Below are 18,204 nucleotides of genomic sequence, written 5' to 3'. Positions count from 1 at the left end.
GGAACTTTGATGTTATTGATGATATACTGTATAGGGTAGTAAATGAGTTGCAGGATTTTGAGTGACTGCAGGGGGACATAGACATTGTTGTCAGATGAACAGCGGAAAATGGTATGATAATAAATGGGATGAAAAGTCAAGTTCATCAGTCACTACTGATCTGCATTTAGGGCAGTCACCCAGGTGACAGATTCCCAATCTGTTGTTTTCCTAGCCTTTTCTTAAATGATTCCAAAGAAATTGGAAATTTATTGAACAAGTGCGGGGTATTTATGGCACTTCTCCATCTTCCTCTTTCCTTCCGCCATTCCTCTTCCACGAACTTGTCCCAGTCTAAATTTCGTCTTCTTATGCCGCTCTTCACTGATTCAATCCATCTTGTTCTAGGTCTTCCACTTGCTCTCTTGCCCTTGCACTTTACCTCCAGCATCTGTCTTGGAATTCTATTCTCCTCCATCCTCTTTACATGTCCAAACCACCTTTGTATATTCTTTTCAATTCTCTCATTTAGTTTTCCTATCTCAACTTCCTTCCTATCATACTTCTTAGGAATTTCATCTCACTGGCTTGAATTCTACTCCCTAGCCTGCTAGTCAAAGTCCAAGTCTCAGCTGCATAGGTCAGTAGGGGTACACAGTACATTTTGTACATTATCTCTTTACTTTTCCTTGGTACTTCTTTGCTCCAAACAAGTTTTCTTACACTTTGGTAGAATGCATTGCCCTGCTATACCCTCTAGCTAATCTCCATGTCCACCCTAGCATTTTGCATTAATTCACTTCCTAGGTATATAAAACTGTCCACAATTTCCAGACTCTGACTTCCAATTTTCACAGTACCCTTTCCTTGCCTTTCACCTCTTGACATCACCGTAGTCTTGCTTTTATCTGTGCTGATTTTCATGCCATACTTCTCAATTTTTTTGTTCAGTAGATCTAGTTGTTGATGCACTTCTTATCTGTTCTTTCCCCAGATCACATCATCATTTGCAAATAGCAGTATCATCATCTCTTTATCTATATAGGCTTTCTTTGTTTCCTTTACAATTTTGTCCATGGCCATAATAAACAAAAGAGGTGTCAGCACACTCTCCTGGCTTAGTCCAGTCTTATTCCTAAACCATTCTGTCCTTCCAACTGGGGTCAGTTCCCTGCTAACACAGTTGTTGTACATTGCTTGCACCCTTGCTAACATTTCTCTTCCAAGTCTCTTTATAACCACGATTTCCCAAACCATCTCTCTGGGGACAGTATCATATGCCTTTTTTATAACTATGAAAGTCAGTACCAGATCCTTTCCATATTCCCAGTTATTTTCCATCAGCTGTATCATGCCAAAAATTGGGTCCACTGTAGATCTTCAACCCTTGAAGCCATTTTGTTCCTCTTGTAGCTCTCCTTTAGTCTTTCTTCTCATTCTTCTTTCTAATGTCCTTTCCAGTATTTTAACTACCTGAGATATAAGTGTGATTCCTCTATAGTTACCACAAACTTTCCTGTCTCCTTTCTTAAACACTGGCATTATTATCCCTTTTTCCCAGTCGTATGGTAAACATTTGTGTTTCCACATACATTTTAGTAGTTGGTACAACCACTGCATACCAACAGGTCCAGCAGCCTCTAGCATTTCCACACTGATTTCATCCATCCCTGTTGATTTTCCTGTTTTCATCTTTTGTACTGCTAACTTTACCTCTAGCATTGTTATATGATCCTCTATTGTTGAGTCCTCACACTATATTGCTTCTATCTCCCCTGTACAGTTGTTCACATTTAATAGCTTATCAAAATACTCCTTCCATCTTCTCTTCTCTTTATCTCTTCTGGGTGTGTTAACAGTTCCCCATCCTTCTTTTTCACTAGCTTTGCGATAACTCTTTCTGTCCTCTTTCTTCTTTTACATCCATACAGCATCCTTTTACTGCCATTTACATCCACTTCCATTTTTTGTGTAATTTCTTCCCATCTCTTCTTCTTTTCTTCTCCTACCACCTTCGTACATCTCCATTTGCTATTGAGATCCTTTCTTTTGCTTTCTTCTGTTTGATCTCAGTTCCATTCTCGCTAGGCTGTCTTCTTTTCTTTCACCACTTTCCTCACTTCCTCATTTCACTAAGGTGTCTCCCTTTCTTTCACTCTTGTAGATGTCCTGTGTTGATATATCTTCATTTCTACTCGTTACACTGGTTTAGGTAAGCATATTATAGCATAGAAACACCAGCTTCCTCACACACATCCATTTATTACGAGCTGTTGACTACAACTGACTTTCACACACACCAAGCAATTCAAACATTCAAAGAACAAAAGCAAACAAAGATAAACCACTCCACTCAATTATCTGAGTTACCTACACATAACTTCAATGTTGTATTCCTTAAAACTATATACAAGATATGATACATGCCATTTTATTTTTATGAGAAAACCACAACATTCCAACATCCTGCCACAAGCACTCTGCTACACTAACAAATGCCTTTTTAAAATTGGCCCACTCCTCTTCTAGATTTTCCACTCCAGTAACTGGGATTTTTTATTTCAGTCTCTCCTGAAAATCTTCCTGTACATTTTTGTCTTTCAATTTCCATACTTTTCTTTTACTTTCTCTTACCTTTTTAGTTTTTCCATTTTTCCCAACCGTAATTTTACTACCTCAACTCTATGGTCCCAATCAAATGCTCCTCCTGGTAAAGCTGCCTCCTCCATCAACTTCCTGCGATTTGTCCTTTCCACCAAAAAGTAGTCAATTACTGATCTGGTCCCCCACCCTTATCTTGTCATTTTCCTGCTGTTTTTCTTTTGGAACCATGTATTCCCCACTATCAATCCATTTCTTTCGCAGAAGTTCACTAGTTCCTCTCCTTCACGATTTATTTTCCCATATCCATATGGTCCAATGACTTCTTCCTTTTCTTGTCTCTCATTTCTGACCTGGCATTCAGATCTCCCATAATAACCACTTCCACACCTGAAATTTCTCAATCTAATTTCTTCAATAATCCTTCAATATCTTCTTCTGTTTCCCATCTGTGGTGCATACACTTGTATGATGTCCATCACTTCATTCTTCATCTTTAGTCTAAATTTCATTATTCTGTCACACATTCTACCATTTCAACATACTCCTCCAATTGCTTAGAAATGATTAGTCCCACTCCATTTATTGTCTCTTGGCCATCACTCCAGTATAATGTGTATCCTTTCCTCAATTTCTTCCTTCCGTTACCTTTCCATTTCACTTCACTCAGCTCCATTATTTCCACCTTCTCCATGAAGTCTACTACTTCCTCCGCCTTTCCTGTCAGGGTCATAATATTTACTATTCCTATCTTAATGTTGGTTACTGGTCACCCAATTCTCACAGTTCTCCTAGTACCCTGAGAACTGCACGTCACCTCTAACCTTTTCTGAGGTTGATTTACTAGTACCATCTCATGTGTAGGCTATTATTACGATGGCATTGCCACTCCTAAAGGCATTTTATACCTACTGCCAGGTGTTATTCTAGGCCGCTCCACTGGAGTACAGATGTCTTCTGTATCCACTCGTCTGGAGTACAGATGCTAAAAAGTTTCCCTCTTCTGCCGCTGATGCCATTTGGGTCTTCACCCATACGCTGGGCTTGGGGCCTCTATATTTGTGACCCCTGGAGAGAGGGTGACCCAGTATGTTAAAGCCCCAGGAACTGGGCTGCCCATTGGTCCGCGGGTTGTATTGGGTATTTCAACCATTCCTACTGATTTGTAAGGTCCCCCTGTTCGCCACCTGGGGACGCGCCCTCTAGGATTTAACAGGCTCTCCCGAGGGGGAACACTGTATGTACCTAGGTGTTAAAATAAGGAATCATCATATCAATGAGGTTGTTAACCCTTTGGCACTCAGCCTATACGGAGGAGCTTGTTTGAAGACACTCAGACTAATTTCTGTCATTTTCCAAACCAAATTACAAAAAATCAACACGTAAACAGTTTAACACACATTAAAATAAAATAAATCATACTAATACAGGAAACTATGATCATTTCGGAAATGAATATACCTAGGACGTATTGTTATTGGTAAAGCCAAAAAAATTATTAAATTTTGAAAATAAATTTAAAAAAATAATTTTTGGTTTTCAATGACTGAAAAATCAGACATTATTGCATCTTCCTTCTTTACTCTTAGACTTGAACGAAAGAACATTTAATTATGAATAATTTGATATCAGTATGATGTGTGTGCTGCAATTCATTCATGAAGCATGGCACAAAGTTATTCACTGTACATGTAACGGTCATCGATGTCAGGTCCTCGCGGTCCGATGCACGGTGAGCAGCTGTGACTGTGTCATTCCTCACATAATGCGAATCACTTTCGGCAAAAGAAGGTCATTATTACTGTTTAAATCATCTGAAAATTCAAGGATACCGGCCTCATTCGGCCTTGATTATGGCCTAGCGATTACGATAAAAAGATGACGCAAGCAATTGCAACAACGGAGTTATGAAAAGGAGTAAAATTATAGTTTGCAAAGTACAGCAAACACACGATATACCAAAGAAATAAAATATACTCTAAACCAGGGTCTCTCAGGGTGCATGCGCGTGGTACATGCACTGTGCACGGTGCAAAAGACGACTTGGCTTGGTTGACCAGAGTGCAGACCCCCCACTCCTCCATTTGGAGCAATAGCGCTTACTTTCTCTTTCCTCACGCCTGTCTTGCTCGCTCCGCCTGTCTCCCTCTGCCCCACTTGCGCCGTAGCGTTCCAAATCTGGGCTGAGTTGAGCCGAGTACAGCCGAGCTTAGCCGAGTAGCCCAGAGACGAAGCGTTGATCCGAGCCATGCCGAGCGGCACTGATGCACAGTGCACGGAGCTCTTGCGCCTTGATCTACACACGTGAGATTTTGGGCGTTTGAGAGGCCCTGCTCTAAACTAAACTCATATCAAGATCAAATTGTATTCTTAAGCCAACCAATACAGATCCACGCAATAACAACTTGAAATAACCAAAACATTAACATTCACGGTCAACAGATTCATTTGTCAAAAATTTGTAGGACTGGTGGATAAATCTGTAGAGTAAAACGCAAATTCAACGCTTTAAGGTACAGTCACGATCAACTGTTACGATTTAACAGCCACGCAAATGACCAAAATCCTTAAATAGGACAGAGCCGATGTATCGGCACCGTGAGCTTTCTCGCCATAACCTCTCGCACCAATAGATCGGCGCGCTGAGTGCGAAAGAGTTAAGAAAGGTTACTGATCTCTTCGCATGGTTATGAGAGTATTTATGGGTTGCAGTAAGGATGTAAAGGTGAGGGCGAATAAGTCTCTGGTAAGACCCCAACTAGAGTATGGTTCTGGTGTACAGGACCCACACCAGGACTACTTGATACGAGAACTGGAAAAGGTCCAGAGGAAAGCAGCACGATTTGTCCTGGATGATTTCCAACAAAGGGGTAGCATTACAGAAATATTGCAAACTTCGGACTGGGAAGACTTGGGAGTAAAGAGGTGAGATGCTCAACTATGTGGAATGTTCCGAGCTGTCAGTGGAGAGTTGGCGTGGAATGACATCAGTGGATGAATAAACTTAAGGGAGCTTTTAAAAGTAGGAAAGATAAAGTTGGAATTAAAGAGGACAAATTGGTGCAAATTTTCATTTATATGATGAAAAGTAAGGGATTAGAATTCGTTGTCAAAGGAAATATTCAATAAATTTTCAAGTTCTTTGAAAACATTTATGGGAAATCTACGTAAACAATTGATAGAGAATCCGCCATCTGGTCAATAGCCCTAATGCAGATCATTGATGATTGATTGAACTTGATGGAAGTTCTTGAAATGTGTGTAACATCATAGTCCACAGGCTAGTTTGAAGCACCTTGAGTATAAGATTCTACCTCAACTCTACCCGCTGAGGGTGGGGGACGCACGCACATGTAGAATACACCCGCGGTATCCCCTGCCTGTCGTAAGAGGTGACTACAAGGGGCGACCAAGGGATGATTGAATTAGAACCATGAAACTACTCTTGATTCGTACCATCATGTGGGGAACACCATCGGTAGCACGTACTTGCAAGTAGTATCACTATTTATTTAGCGTATGATGAATACAATATTATTTACAATATATACAACTACCATCTCAAGCTCGTAACTAAAGTTCCATGTCAAAATTTAATAGCCAGAGAAGAGCTTCGTTTGAGACACAGTTTAAGTCCTCAATAGAGCCTCTGTAACTACGCAAACGACACTCAAATGCAAGGTGTTCCACTGTCTGTTCCCCTTGTCCGCAGTCACATTGCGGTGATGTCTTCCATCCCCATTTGAAGAGAGTGGCTCCACATCTACCTTGGCCGGTCCTAATTCGATTTAGCATCCTCCACTGCCGTCTGGGAAGAGAAAAACCATCTGGGCACTTGCATGGGTTCTCAATGATGTGGTGACACTAAATTGGTACAAAATAAATTTGTGATTAGTTGCAGTAAAAAGCCTGGCCCGGTGGATTCCAGTACCCGTGCGTCGTACCCATGTGAGCAACACCGCGGGTCTGGGCATAGCCTGTGAATTGTACCGCTATATGAGCGGCACCGTGGGTCAGCGTTGCCTATGATTGGTATCCACTATGTGAGGAACACCACGGGAATACCGGCGCCCGTGACTAGTACACCTAGGTGAGGAACTTCACCGGTTTGCGTTGGCTATGAGTGGCGCCATTGTGTGAGCATCACCATATGTCTGTGTTCCCTGTACGAATTGCAATACTTGTGAGTAGTACCATCTTGTGTGGACCACCGTGAGTCTTCGCTACTTTTGATCAGTACCCCAAAAAGACAAATACCATGGTTCTACTTTACTCGTGACATGTACCATTCTGTGGGGCCTTATACGTGAATTTAGCACCTCTTCAGACATCAAGCATCACTGTGCTTAATAAATGGTCCCTTGGTCAGTAATACTCTAATTAACTACCTTCTTTTTGAGTCTGATCCACTGTTTTTGTTTGTTTGTTTGTTTGTTTGTTTGTTTGTTTGTTTGTTTGTTTGTTTGTTTGTTTGTTTGTTTTTGTTTTTTGTAGGGTTCATGTCCATCCATTCATTCTTCATGACATTTTTTATTTTATTTTGGTCAGTGGATGAATTTAAATTTTTTGTTATTTCATTTCGTACCATTAGGGGCCAATGACCTTGATGTTAGGCCCCTTTAAACAACAAACATCATCATCATCATCATCTACCTCAACTCTAATCTGTCCATTGCTGGCTGGTGATTTCCAGCACAATGGATATCAAAGGGAGAAGACGGGTTTGAATATACTTTAAACTTAAAAACTTTGTAGCTGAGAACTCACATGATTTATGAAGTAAAACGGTTAACTATAAACATACTGTTACCTGCTTATATAGATAGTTCATCTCTCTTTCAAATGAGGAAAACAATCATGCTCATTCACACTACAGCACCAAAATGTTTGGAATCATTTTTGTTCAACACCTCAAACTGAAATGCAACATTTCAGATCTGTCAGGAGACAGGGAAGATAGGAACATGACAAGTGCTGCTATCTTTTGACAGTTTACAAAAATGAGAACTTTCAGAACTACAAAATTGATGAATTTCATCTTATTCCAATACCCATGCTGACAAAATATCCATTTCTTAAGTGAAATGGTCCACCTATTCAATATTTTTTTATATATCATACATTTAATTATGTGTTATTTTTGTGGAATATATGTTTTGTCTCTTATGGAGACATCTTCAGTTTCTTAGAAGACCCACCATAAAATGAAAAGGATAACACTTAAAATTATTATTACAGATATCAATCAATTACTCACTACTGATCTGCATTTAGGGCAGTCGCCCAGGTGGCAGATTCCCTATCTGTTGTTTTCCTAGCTTTTTCTTATATGTTTGCTAAGAAATTGGAAATTTATTGAACATCTCCCTTGGTAACTTATTCCAATCCCTAACTCCCCTTCCTATAAATGAATATTTGCCCCAATTTGTCCTTTTGAATTCCAACTTTATCTTCATATTGTGATCTGTTCTACTTTTAAAAACACCACTCAGACTTATTCGGCTATTCCTGTCATTCCATGCTATCTCTCCACTGATAGCTTGGAACAGACCACTTAGTTGAGCAGCTCGTCTCCTTTCTCTCAAGTCTTCCCAGCCTAAGCTTTGCTTCATTTTTGTAATGCTAATATTTTGTTGGAAATCACCCAGAACAAACTGAGTTGCTTTTCTTTGGATATTTTTCACTTCTTGAATCAGGTAATCCTGGTGTGGGGTCCCATACACTGGAAGCATACTCTGTCAGCAGCCTTGAAAATGGTTTTCCGTGGTTTCCCATTTTCACACCAGCCAAATGCTGGGGTTGTACCTTAATTAAGGCCATGGCCGCTTCTTTTCGATTCCTAGGCATTTCCTACCCCATCATCGCCATAAGACCTATCTGTGTCGGTGCAACGTAAAACAATTACCACAAAATTTCTTTTCTGTGTGTTTATTCATTCCTAATTCTGGCTATCATTTCCAGATTTACTTCTTTGCCTGAGGTCCTAAGTCAACTTAAAGACATATTATGACAAGAAGATCATAACTATCATTTTTGTTATTATATGTATTTTAATGTTATAATTATTCCAGCAACATTGTATTTTTCTGGTATACATGTTATGTTTTGTTTATCACATAATCTGTTTAATTTTTATTTGGTTGAAGATGGTCACTAAGTGGCTGAAACTAGCCCCATGATTCATGTAATATCATTTACTTGATATACTGTACTGAAAAGGCTCTTGTCAATTTATTTCTTATAATAATTGCACTTCAGTATGGAACAAAAATGAAATTTATAGCTTATAATTATAAAATGCCTGATGTATGTCGACTTGTCTTGGTGGAGATAGGCAACTATCACCCCAGACCAAAAAAAGCCACGGCAGGTCGACGTACATCGGGTTCCCTAATGTTTAAAAAAAAAATTTTTTTTTGCTAGGAACAGGCTAGAAATGGGAAGGAAGCAACTGTGGCCTTAATTAAGGCACAGCCCCAGCATTTGCCTGGTGTGAAAATGGGAAACCACGGAAAACCATCTTCAGGGCTGTCGACAGTGGGGTTCGAACTCACTATCTCCCGAATACTGGATATTGGCCGCACTTAAGCGAATGCAGCTATCGAGCTCGGTCCCTAACACTTCAATCATTGCGTGAAGAACAGGCAATAGACGAGCTTTGCACTGTAGCCTGTGCTATATAATGAAGTGGAATTGCACCACCACTCCATTCCACTGTGCAATGCCTTATTCCATTGTAACGTATATTTTCTATAATTTTGTCGGAAAATAAAGCATTGCAAATTTGATCCACTGATTATTTTAATTTCATAATCATTTGTTTTAAATTCTAATCAGTGGATTTTTAAAAAATTTTAATTTCCATGGCCATTTTGTTTCATCTCGTACCATTAGAGGCTGATGACCTAGCTGTTAGGCCACTTTAAACAACAATCATCATCATCATCATCATTTGACTGTGAGTTTTGCAGCTATCAAAGTCATACCAATATAGTTGGTCCGTTATTGGACATTATAAATTTTCCAACTCACTCATTCCTGGTTGCCAGCATTTTGCCCCAGTGTGCTAATTTGGGCTCATCAGTTGGTAAGTAGCACACCTACCAAGATGCATGGCTAGTGCATACCGTGGAGGCTACTGTGTAGGCTACTTGAAGCCACCGGCAGTGCCAATGCACTATGAGGGACTTTGTCGCATTTAAAAAATATTGATGCCTGCCTGGCCATCAGATGATATAGATGTTGATTTCCATAAGGAACCTGAAATATTTGTCCCAAATGAGTAAATTTCAATAGGTGTGCTATTTACCAACTGATGAGCCCAATTTAGCACACTGGGGCGAAACACTGGCAACCGGGAATGAGTTAGCTGGAAAATTTACGATGTCCAATAACGGACCAACTATATTGGTATTATAAATTTACTCATTCAGGACAAATATTTCAGGTTCCCTATGGGAATCAACATCTACATCAGCTTTCGAAGTCAGTTGGAACCCTTGATAATGCCAAATGCAGTCTTTGGTGGAACATTGGGACCATTACATGCTTCTCGTCCACACCCTATACAAGCCCGGAAATCACTGACATGATTTGTAACTGTATCTGATATGTTTTTGACATTTATGATTTGTAACGCCGGCCATGAAAGCCTCAATTCCCTACCACCTGTTTTCCTAGTCTCTATCTTCATCAATCCCATTTCTCAGCGCCTGGTGATTTCATTTCTGGTTCCCAGCTTCATTAGGAAGGCAGGACCATCAATGACTTCAGTTCTATGAGTATCACATGTTTCAATATAATCTTTCTTCCTGCAGGGGTGTTGATATGCTGAACCTCTCCAACACAGAAATTCTAGTTTCCACCAACCTGACCACACCTGATGGCCTTGCAGTTGATTGGATTGCAGACAATGTCTACTGGACAGATGCAGGCCGCAAGGTTCTCGAAGTGGCTCGGCTTGATGGTTCATCTCGTAAGGAGATCATCCGTGATGGACTGGATGAGCCTCGAGCGCTTGCTATGTTTCCTAGGAAAGGGTAAGTTCTAAAGGGGAAATTATTAAATAGTTGGTTATATTTAGAGAATAGACTATATTAACCTTCAGATTTTTTTGTACTGTAATACTGTGCCTAGCTATAAGTTCTTCTCCTAGTTTTACTTTCAAACTTTAATTTTCCTCTTTCTTTTGCCTGTATGTTTTATTGTTAATTGTTATGTCTCTTTAGCTTTTAATTTTTTGCCTCTATTTTTGTCATTAGATGCTTGTTCTTCATTGTTCCTCCACTTTTTTAAATGTTTGCATTGTGTACTCCATTGTAAATATATTTTTCATTGCAGAACTATGTAATTCGGCTTGTTGCTGTTTTGGTTTCCTAAATAAATAAATAAATAAATACAGTTGTGGGGACCACATGAATAATGTGTATTACTTTGAGAGAAGAAATTGTGATGGAACATTTTGAGGTCTTTGGAGATTGTTTTTATTGTTATGACTAGATAATCATTGATAGTGGCATTAGAGTGTAAAGTATAAAATAAATAATGAGAGCTGCATTATAATAGCCCCCTACAAATATTGTTGGCCCCAGCGTGATTGCCGACTTTTCTTTATCCACTTCTGCCGATAGAATTTGATAATAAGCCTGAAGTAGATCTAGTTTACTAAAAATGGTATTGTTCTCTAAAATTTTATATGTGTCTCCCAAGCCACATGTGTGTAGAGGATAGCTGATAGCGCTGCCAATGAGGCTGTCACATTGTACCTGTTGCCTTACAAGGTTCCAGCCAGTGATATCCGTCCTCAGCTGAGACATTTGCTTATGTCCCATTGGGAGACGAAGTGGCAGGCAGGCCACCCTTCTCCCAAAATAAGCTGAGAGCGATAAGATGAACTACGAAGGTATAAATTTTTTTGGATCAGTCATGGTATAGCAACACACTCCTACTTACTGAAGGGTGAAGGCCCCCTGGTGTGAATTTGCGTCAGTCATCTTACCATGCTACAGATCCTAGCGGAGTGCGTGGACCTGGCCGATCTGCGCAGTAGTCTAAAACTTGCAAGTAACATATTCGTCATCCTACAAGATGGAGAGCAGTTAGCAGACCTCGTCATCCATTTTATTAGGGATAGTGACTTGTTTTATCATGTATAGAAGTATAATTTCTGTTAGTATTTTTTCTTTTTGTTGTTGTTGTTAACTATACTTTTATTCCAATAACTCTTTTAGTTTGTGTTTATGTACTTTAATGTGTTATTTTAATTTCTAACTTGAATGATATATTTTACTTCATTTCAAGGCATTGTCCTATTCCATTGTAATCTAGATTTTCTATAATTTTATCAGAAAATAAGTTAATGCAAATTAGATCCACTGATTATTTGAATTCCTTTTAAATTCTTTTTAAATTTTTTTTACGTCGCACCAACACAGGTAGGTGTTATGGTGACGATAGTACAGGAAATGGCTGGGAGTGGGAAGGAAGCGGCTGTGGCCTTAATTAAGGTACACCGAGCTTGATAGCTGCAGTCGCTGAAGTGCGGCCAGTGTCCAGTATTTGGGAGATAGTGGGTTCGAACTCCACTGTCGGCAGCCCTGAAGATGGTTTCTCATGGTTTCCCATTTTCACACCAGGCAAATGCTGGGGTTGTGCCTTAATTAAGGCCATGGCCATTTCCTTTCTTCTCCTAGCCTTTTCCTGCCCTGTCATCGCCATAAGACCTATCAGTGTTGGCGCGACATAAGAAAATTGTAAAAAATAAAATAAAATAAGGTACAGCCCCAGCATTTTCCTGGTATGAAAATGGGAAACCACGGAAAACCATCTTCAGGGCTGTGGACAGTGGGGTTCGAACCCACTATCTCCTGGATGCAAGTTCACAGCTGTGCGCCTCTAATTGCACGGCCAACTCGCCTGGTCTTTTGAATTCTAGTCAGTGGATACATTTTAACATTTTTATTAACACATTATTTCGTTCCAATTTGTACCATTAGGGGCCGACGACCTAGATGTTAGGCCCTTTTAAACAACAAGCATCATCATCTTCATCTAAAATTCATGGAATAGGGTACCTGTTTGGTATTGTCCAATCAGTTAGCCATCTGTAGTCTCTACACACTCTCCAGGAGCCATTCTTTATCATGATGAGATGTAGAGGACTGACCCATTGGGGCTTTGAAGGACGTATTATACCACATTCCAACATGAACTAAAACTCCTGTTTGGCTGTCTTTAGTCCACCAGGATCCAGCTTTTGTGTTTACAGGAAACAGGTGGTCCACCAGTGGTGGTGGTGCTATGGTTAATGAAAATGAAAATCCACAGCCTGTTTCCAGTGATTTGACCAGGTCAGGAATGGAATGAATGAAGGCCCCATCTAGCGCCGAGGATAGGAATTGTGCCGGCTGCCGAAACCTGTCTCACTCCTCTGGGGCAATGGTCAATTAATGACAGATGAAATGAAATGATATTGGAGAGTGTTGCTGGAATGAAATATGACAGGGAAAACTGGAGTACCTGGAGAAAAACCTGTCCTCACATGGAGTGACTGGGATTTGAACCACAGAACCCAGCAGTGGGAGGCCGGCGCGCTGCCGCCTGAGCCACACAGGCTCTATGCAATGGTTAATATTATGGCTAATTTCAGTGGGCACAATCAAAGGTTTTGTTAGGTCAGAAAAATTGTTCAAGAGTTTAGAAAACTTATAGATGGCATATACAGTGCTCATAGTGTCAATTTTAGAGACTAGAGCAACATCAGTGGCAACATTGAGGTTAGTTTTTCCATCTAATAACCTTTTGTTCTTTAAATCAATCAGTAGATTAAAATGACTAAGAAAATCTGTTCCTCGTATGCCTCTCAAGGTTTTGGCTATGAGAAATGGCCATTCGAAACTTTTCCATTTCCCTTCCTGATATTTGGAGGTTCTGAAGGGGGAGTGATGTGAGGACCACATGAGTAATGCACTCCTTGACATAATGCACAATGTGTACTCCTTGTAGAGAATAAATTGTGACAGAATGTTTTGATGTCTTTGGAGATTTTTTTATTGTTATGACTAGATAATAATTGATAGTGGCATTGGAGTGTAAAAGAATATTGTAGTATGAAATAAATAATAAGTGCTGCTTTATACTAGGCCCTTACACAGTTCTTATAGCATTTTCTTCTTCCTTATACTATGCTGGTTTCTATTCTTTTTCTCATTTTTGTACAATTAATAGTTCTTCAACTACTGTATTTTAGAGATTGTATTTTCAAATAAATGTTGTGTATAGTAGGTTATCCTATACAGGTAGGTATGTACAAGTTGTGTAATATATCATCATAGATTTGCATTTTGTAATTAAATAAATCCCACAGATAATCTGTCAGATTTATGGAACATATTTACAACATGCATATTGTATTAAAACTAAATGAACAGATCAAATCGTTATCATTCGTATTTTACATGTTGTCATTCATTGGACCACTTTAGTCAATTTTATAGAAAGAGCTTTTCAGTTTTCTGTAAACTCAGTACTTCTTCATTCTCTTGGATCTTAACTTTCTTTCTTCGTCTGAAATTGCCCGTCCCATTGACCGTTTGTTGATTTTGGTTTATAGTCTGGTTCTTTCTTAATTTCTTGATTTTGACTGTTCTTTTAAATCTTGTATTATAATTGGTAGTTTCCTCTCATATCTTCCTAGATTTCCATGATCCATCTTAATGATGCTCTTACTGTTCTATAATTCTCCTGAGATTCTGTTTTCAGGTGTCCTGAGTAGATATCCAAAGTATTATTATTATTGTTATTATTATTATTACTATTATTATTATTATTATTCTTGTTTCATTTTGGCCAACTAAGGACCACGTCATTTCAACTGTTTCCCTTGAGCTTTAATGTTGGTCCAGTATTCCTTCATTCATATATGGTGTTGCTCCTTTCGCTCTTCCGTCCATACCTTTCCAGTTTTCATCTTCGGCTTTGGTAGGAAACTCTGATGTTCTTGGAGTTTTTTCTTAAGTAGGACACGCTCCTGGATATCTTCAAATGAGATCCCAATCTCCTGCAGATCTTTCTGTACCTCACTGAAACATGCCCCCTTTGACTTTTTCTCTTGGAGGAAAGTGAAAATTGCGGTTGGTTAACCATGTTGAATTCATTCAGGCCATATGTCCATAAAAAGTAATCCTCCTTTTTCGCATCACATCAGTTATTTTCTCCACATGCGAGTACAAATCCTGGTTGTGCTGTCTCCTAAACTCGCCGTTGTCTTTGACTGGACCTAAGATGATGATGATGATGATGATGATGATGATGATTATTATTATTATTATTATTATTATTATTATTATTATTATTATTATTATTATTATTATTATTATTATTATTATTATTATTATTATTATTTACAAAGTTGGGCCTAACTAAGGAGAGGGTTGAAATGTATTTAACGGATGAATTTGCATTCTTCTCTACCTAGAATCTTTTCATCCTCTTGCTATGATTTTTCTTCCATTCTTCCGTCCATACAGTGTTGGTTCTCGTCTTCAGTTTTTCATTGTCCATTCTTTGAATATGACTATAAAATTTCAATTGCCTTTTTCTAATAGAGTCTGATATTTTCTCGGAATGCCAGTATAACTCAGAACACCTCCTTTTCATCCACAATCCTTCTATGCATACTGGGCTAAAAGGCTTTTCTAAAGTTATAGTTAGTGATCTACTGCCAATCAGGGTTTTTGATGCAGGCTTAATTACCATGTTAAAATGTTTTAATTTATTGTTCTGAGATATTGATTTTGTTGTTATACCTGTTTCATGTGATTCTATTGGCTGTTTGTAATTTAGAAATTCTCCCTTTGTTTCTTTCACAATTTAATCCAGATGCTTGAATGATTTCCCCTAAGTATTTGAAATTTTCGTAAAGGATTTTGCCAAACTGAGTTGTATTATTATTTCTTTTTTTTGTCTCTTTAGGTATCTATACTGGACTGACTGGGGTGACAACCCAAAGATTGAACGCTCACTCCTTGATGGCTCAAAACGTATTGTAGTGGTGGGAACAGACCTTGGTTTTCCTAATGGCCTGGCCCTGGACTATTCAGCTTGCAGGCTGTACTGGGCTGATGCTCTGAGAGATCGGATAGAGACGTCTGATCTTGCTGGCAGATATCGTGTCCAACTTGTACCTGAAGCTACACATCCCTTTGGACTTACTCAGGTAACTTTTGTCAAACTATACTTGGATTTTGTATATGTAGACCTAGTTGATAGTTGTGTAATATGTGCATTTATTGTGTGTGTGTGTGTGATGAAACTATGTTAAATCATAGGTTAATGCATCTGCAGGTAAGTGTTGTAAATGTGGTTAAGCGTAAAAGAGGGTCAGGCGTAACTTTGCCACTTCAAAGAAGCCAATTAAATTCATTAATTATTAATTAATTATTATTATTAATTAATTAATTATTTTCATTTTACACTTACATAAATCACACTTATGATGCACGCTTGTTGTGAGTAATGTGGTGGCCAATGGCAGAGCTATGTACGAAGAGCGTACTATATTGTTTTACACTTTATTTTTTCCTACCCAAATGAAGTACATTACACATCAGTTGTTACGTCCACCTTCTCAACATAATCTCCTTGTAACTGTATGCACTTTTGCCATCGATGTGTCAGTCTCTCCAGACCTTCCTGAAATCATTCTTTCGGAGTGCTGTGTACCCATGCCTTGACAGCTGTGTCCAGTTCTGCAAAATCCGCAAAATGGCAACCACGCAGAGGTGATGGCGATGGACTGCCCCTATGCTTACATTGTTGTTTCGTTTGTGGCTCACGGTAATGGAGCCATGTCTCATCACTAGTCACAAGTCTAGCCAAGAAGTCAGCTGGATCTTGATCATGGCGTTGCAAAAGTACTCTGCACATGTCCACACGCCTCTGCTTTTCGTCTGCAGACAAGAGTCTAGGCACCCACGTGGATGACACCTTCCCCAACTGTAAGTGGCTGTGCCTGATCCACTGCAGGGTGTTTAGGCTAATTTCCGTGGCTGCCTCCATTTCTGTAAATGTGATGCATTTGTTTCTTTGGATGGCCTGTTTACCCAGGCAGTGTTGGCTGGTGTTGACACTGTCACATTCCTACCAGAACTGGTTCCCTGGTCCACCAATGTGCACCCTGTTTTCCAACCTTCCACTCAGTTGTAAACGGTTTTACGTGATGCTGCATGTTCTCCATAGACTGCCACCAAGCGTCGATGAATTTCTGCAGTAGTCACGCTTTCTTTCCATAGGAACCAAGTCATATAGTGCTGTCGCGGATAGTTACTTTCCATGTTGTCCACTCCTACGCTGACAGTGTTGTTATGAAATGTCTATGATGAGTGCATTCGTTGGCCCCTGTGCGTATGCTGCTACCAAACGGTGGAACAAGACACTAGTTGCATGTCACTACCTTCAAAATTGAAATGTGAACCATAACCGGACTTACAAAAAATAAAGTGTAAAACAATATAGTATGCCCCTCATATGAAGCTGCCCCTTGCTTGACACTGGAGCCTTTAGTGGTTGCATTTCTCAGCAATCATCCTGAGTTAAATTATCTGAAAATAACATTGCCAAACACATTATATGATCAAAAGTATCCAGACACCTACTCAAAACTATCACCAGAGTATTCTTTGTATATACTTCCGAGTAGTGGAAATGAATATGGGGAGGGGCAGGTAGCACTACAACTGTGCACCAGGAGAAATGAGGATTGGCACTGATGGCTCAGACATTGGCCCATAAATCACCTTTATTAAATGGCCTTTCTTACAGCTCAAGCTCTGTGGGAGAGATTGTCTACCAGGTCCAATTGTCAAGTGAAAAGGCTGACCTGTTCAACACTTCTTTATATCATACTTTAATTATGTATTATTTTTATGGAATATATGTTTCATCTCCTATGGAGATGTCTTCAGTTCCTTTAAAGACTTAGCATAAAATCACATGGATACCAGTTAAAATTATTTTTTCTGGCAGAGTTTTTAAATGGTTGAAGTCTTTAGTCTTAATAGTATCATGAGCACCAAACTTGTGATGTATATGAACACACACTTAGAAACAAAACCATCTTTATAGATACAATTTAAATTTAAAGTTAAAATAAAACGGTGATTAAAATCCAGGAATTGTTTATGATATTAATATGCTCCAGTAAAATTTAGTATAATGTTGAAGGGAAAATCTTCTTAGATGACAGTTTGTATTGTTTTTAAGGAACGTGTTGTAATTTGCCGAATTGTTCCAGCGTATAGAGTTTCCCTGTTGTTTCCTCTTGAAAGGTGATGTGTATGTCCTATTGTGCGGCACTCGTGATACTTAGTCACTATCATGTCTGTGGACCTATTCACTTGACAATTGCATATTTTGTCAACACGGATATTGGAATAAGATGAAATTCATCATTTATAGAGTCCACCACGTGTTGAAACTTCTCAATGGAGAATGGCAGACATTCTTCCTGCAGCACTATAGAAAGTATAGTTAGTGATGCGAGTCTTTGGGGTCTGGAGCAAAGTTGCTGTTCTACTGTCCTCTGGATGTGTTTAATAGGATTGAGGTTAGAGTTATGGGGTAGCC

General features: G+C 39.2%; 1 protein-coding gene across 1 annotated transcript in view; it reads left to right on the top strand.

Moving 5' to 3' along the window:
• Window positions 1-18,204, top strand: part of Lrp4 (LDL receptor related protein 4) — a 315,255-nt gene that overhangs the window by 277,359 nt on the left and 19,692 nt on the right. Inside the window, exons 26-27 of the mRNA XM_068229792.1 lie at window positions 10,398-10,619; window positions 15,553-15,796. Coding sequence (XP_068085893.1) covers window positions 10,398-10,619; window positions 15,553-15,796 — 466 coding nt within the window. The remainder of the gene's footprint in view (window positions 1-10,397; window positions 10,620-15,552; window positions 15,797-18,204) is intronic.

This window comes from Anabrus simplex, chromosome 12 (assembly GCF_040414725.1).
Source record: "Anabrus simplex isolate iqAnaSimp1 chromosome 12, ASM4041472v1, whole genome shotgun sequence".
Taxonomy (NCBI): domain Eukaryota; kingdom Metazoa; phylum Arthropoda; class Insecta; order Orthoptera; family Tettigoniidae; genus Anabrus; species Anabrus simplex.
Note: the sequence above shows the minus strand (reverse complement) of the source record. Positions and strands in the feature narration are given on the sequence as shown.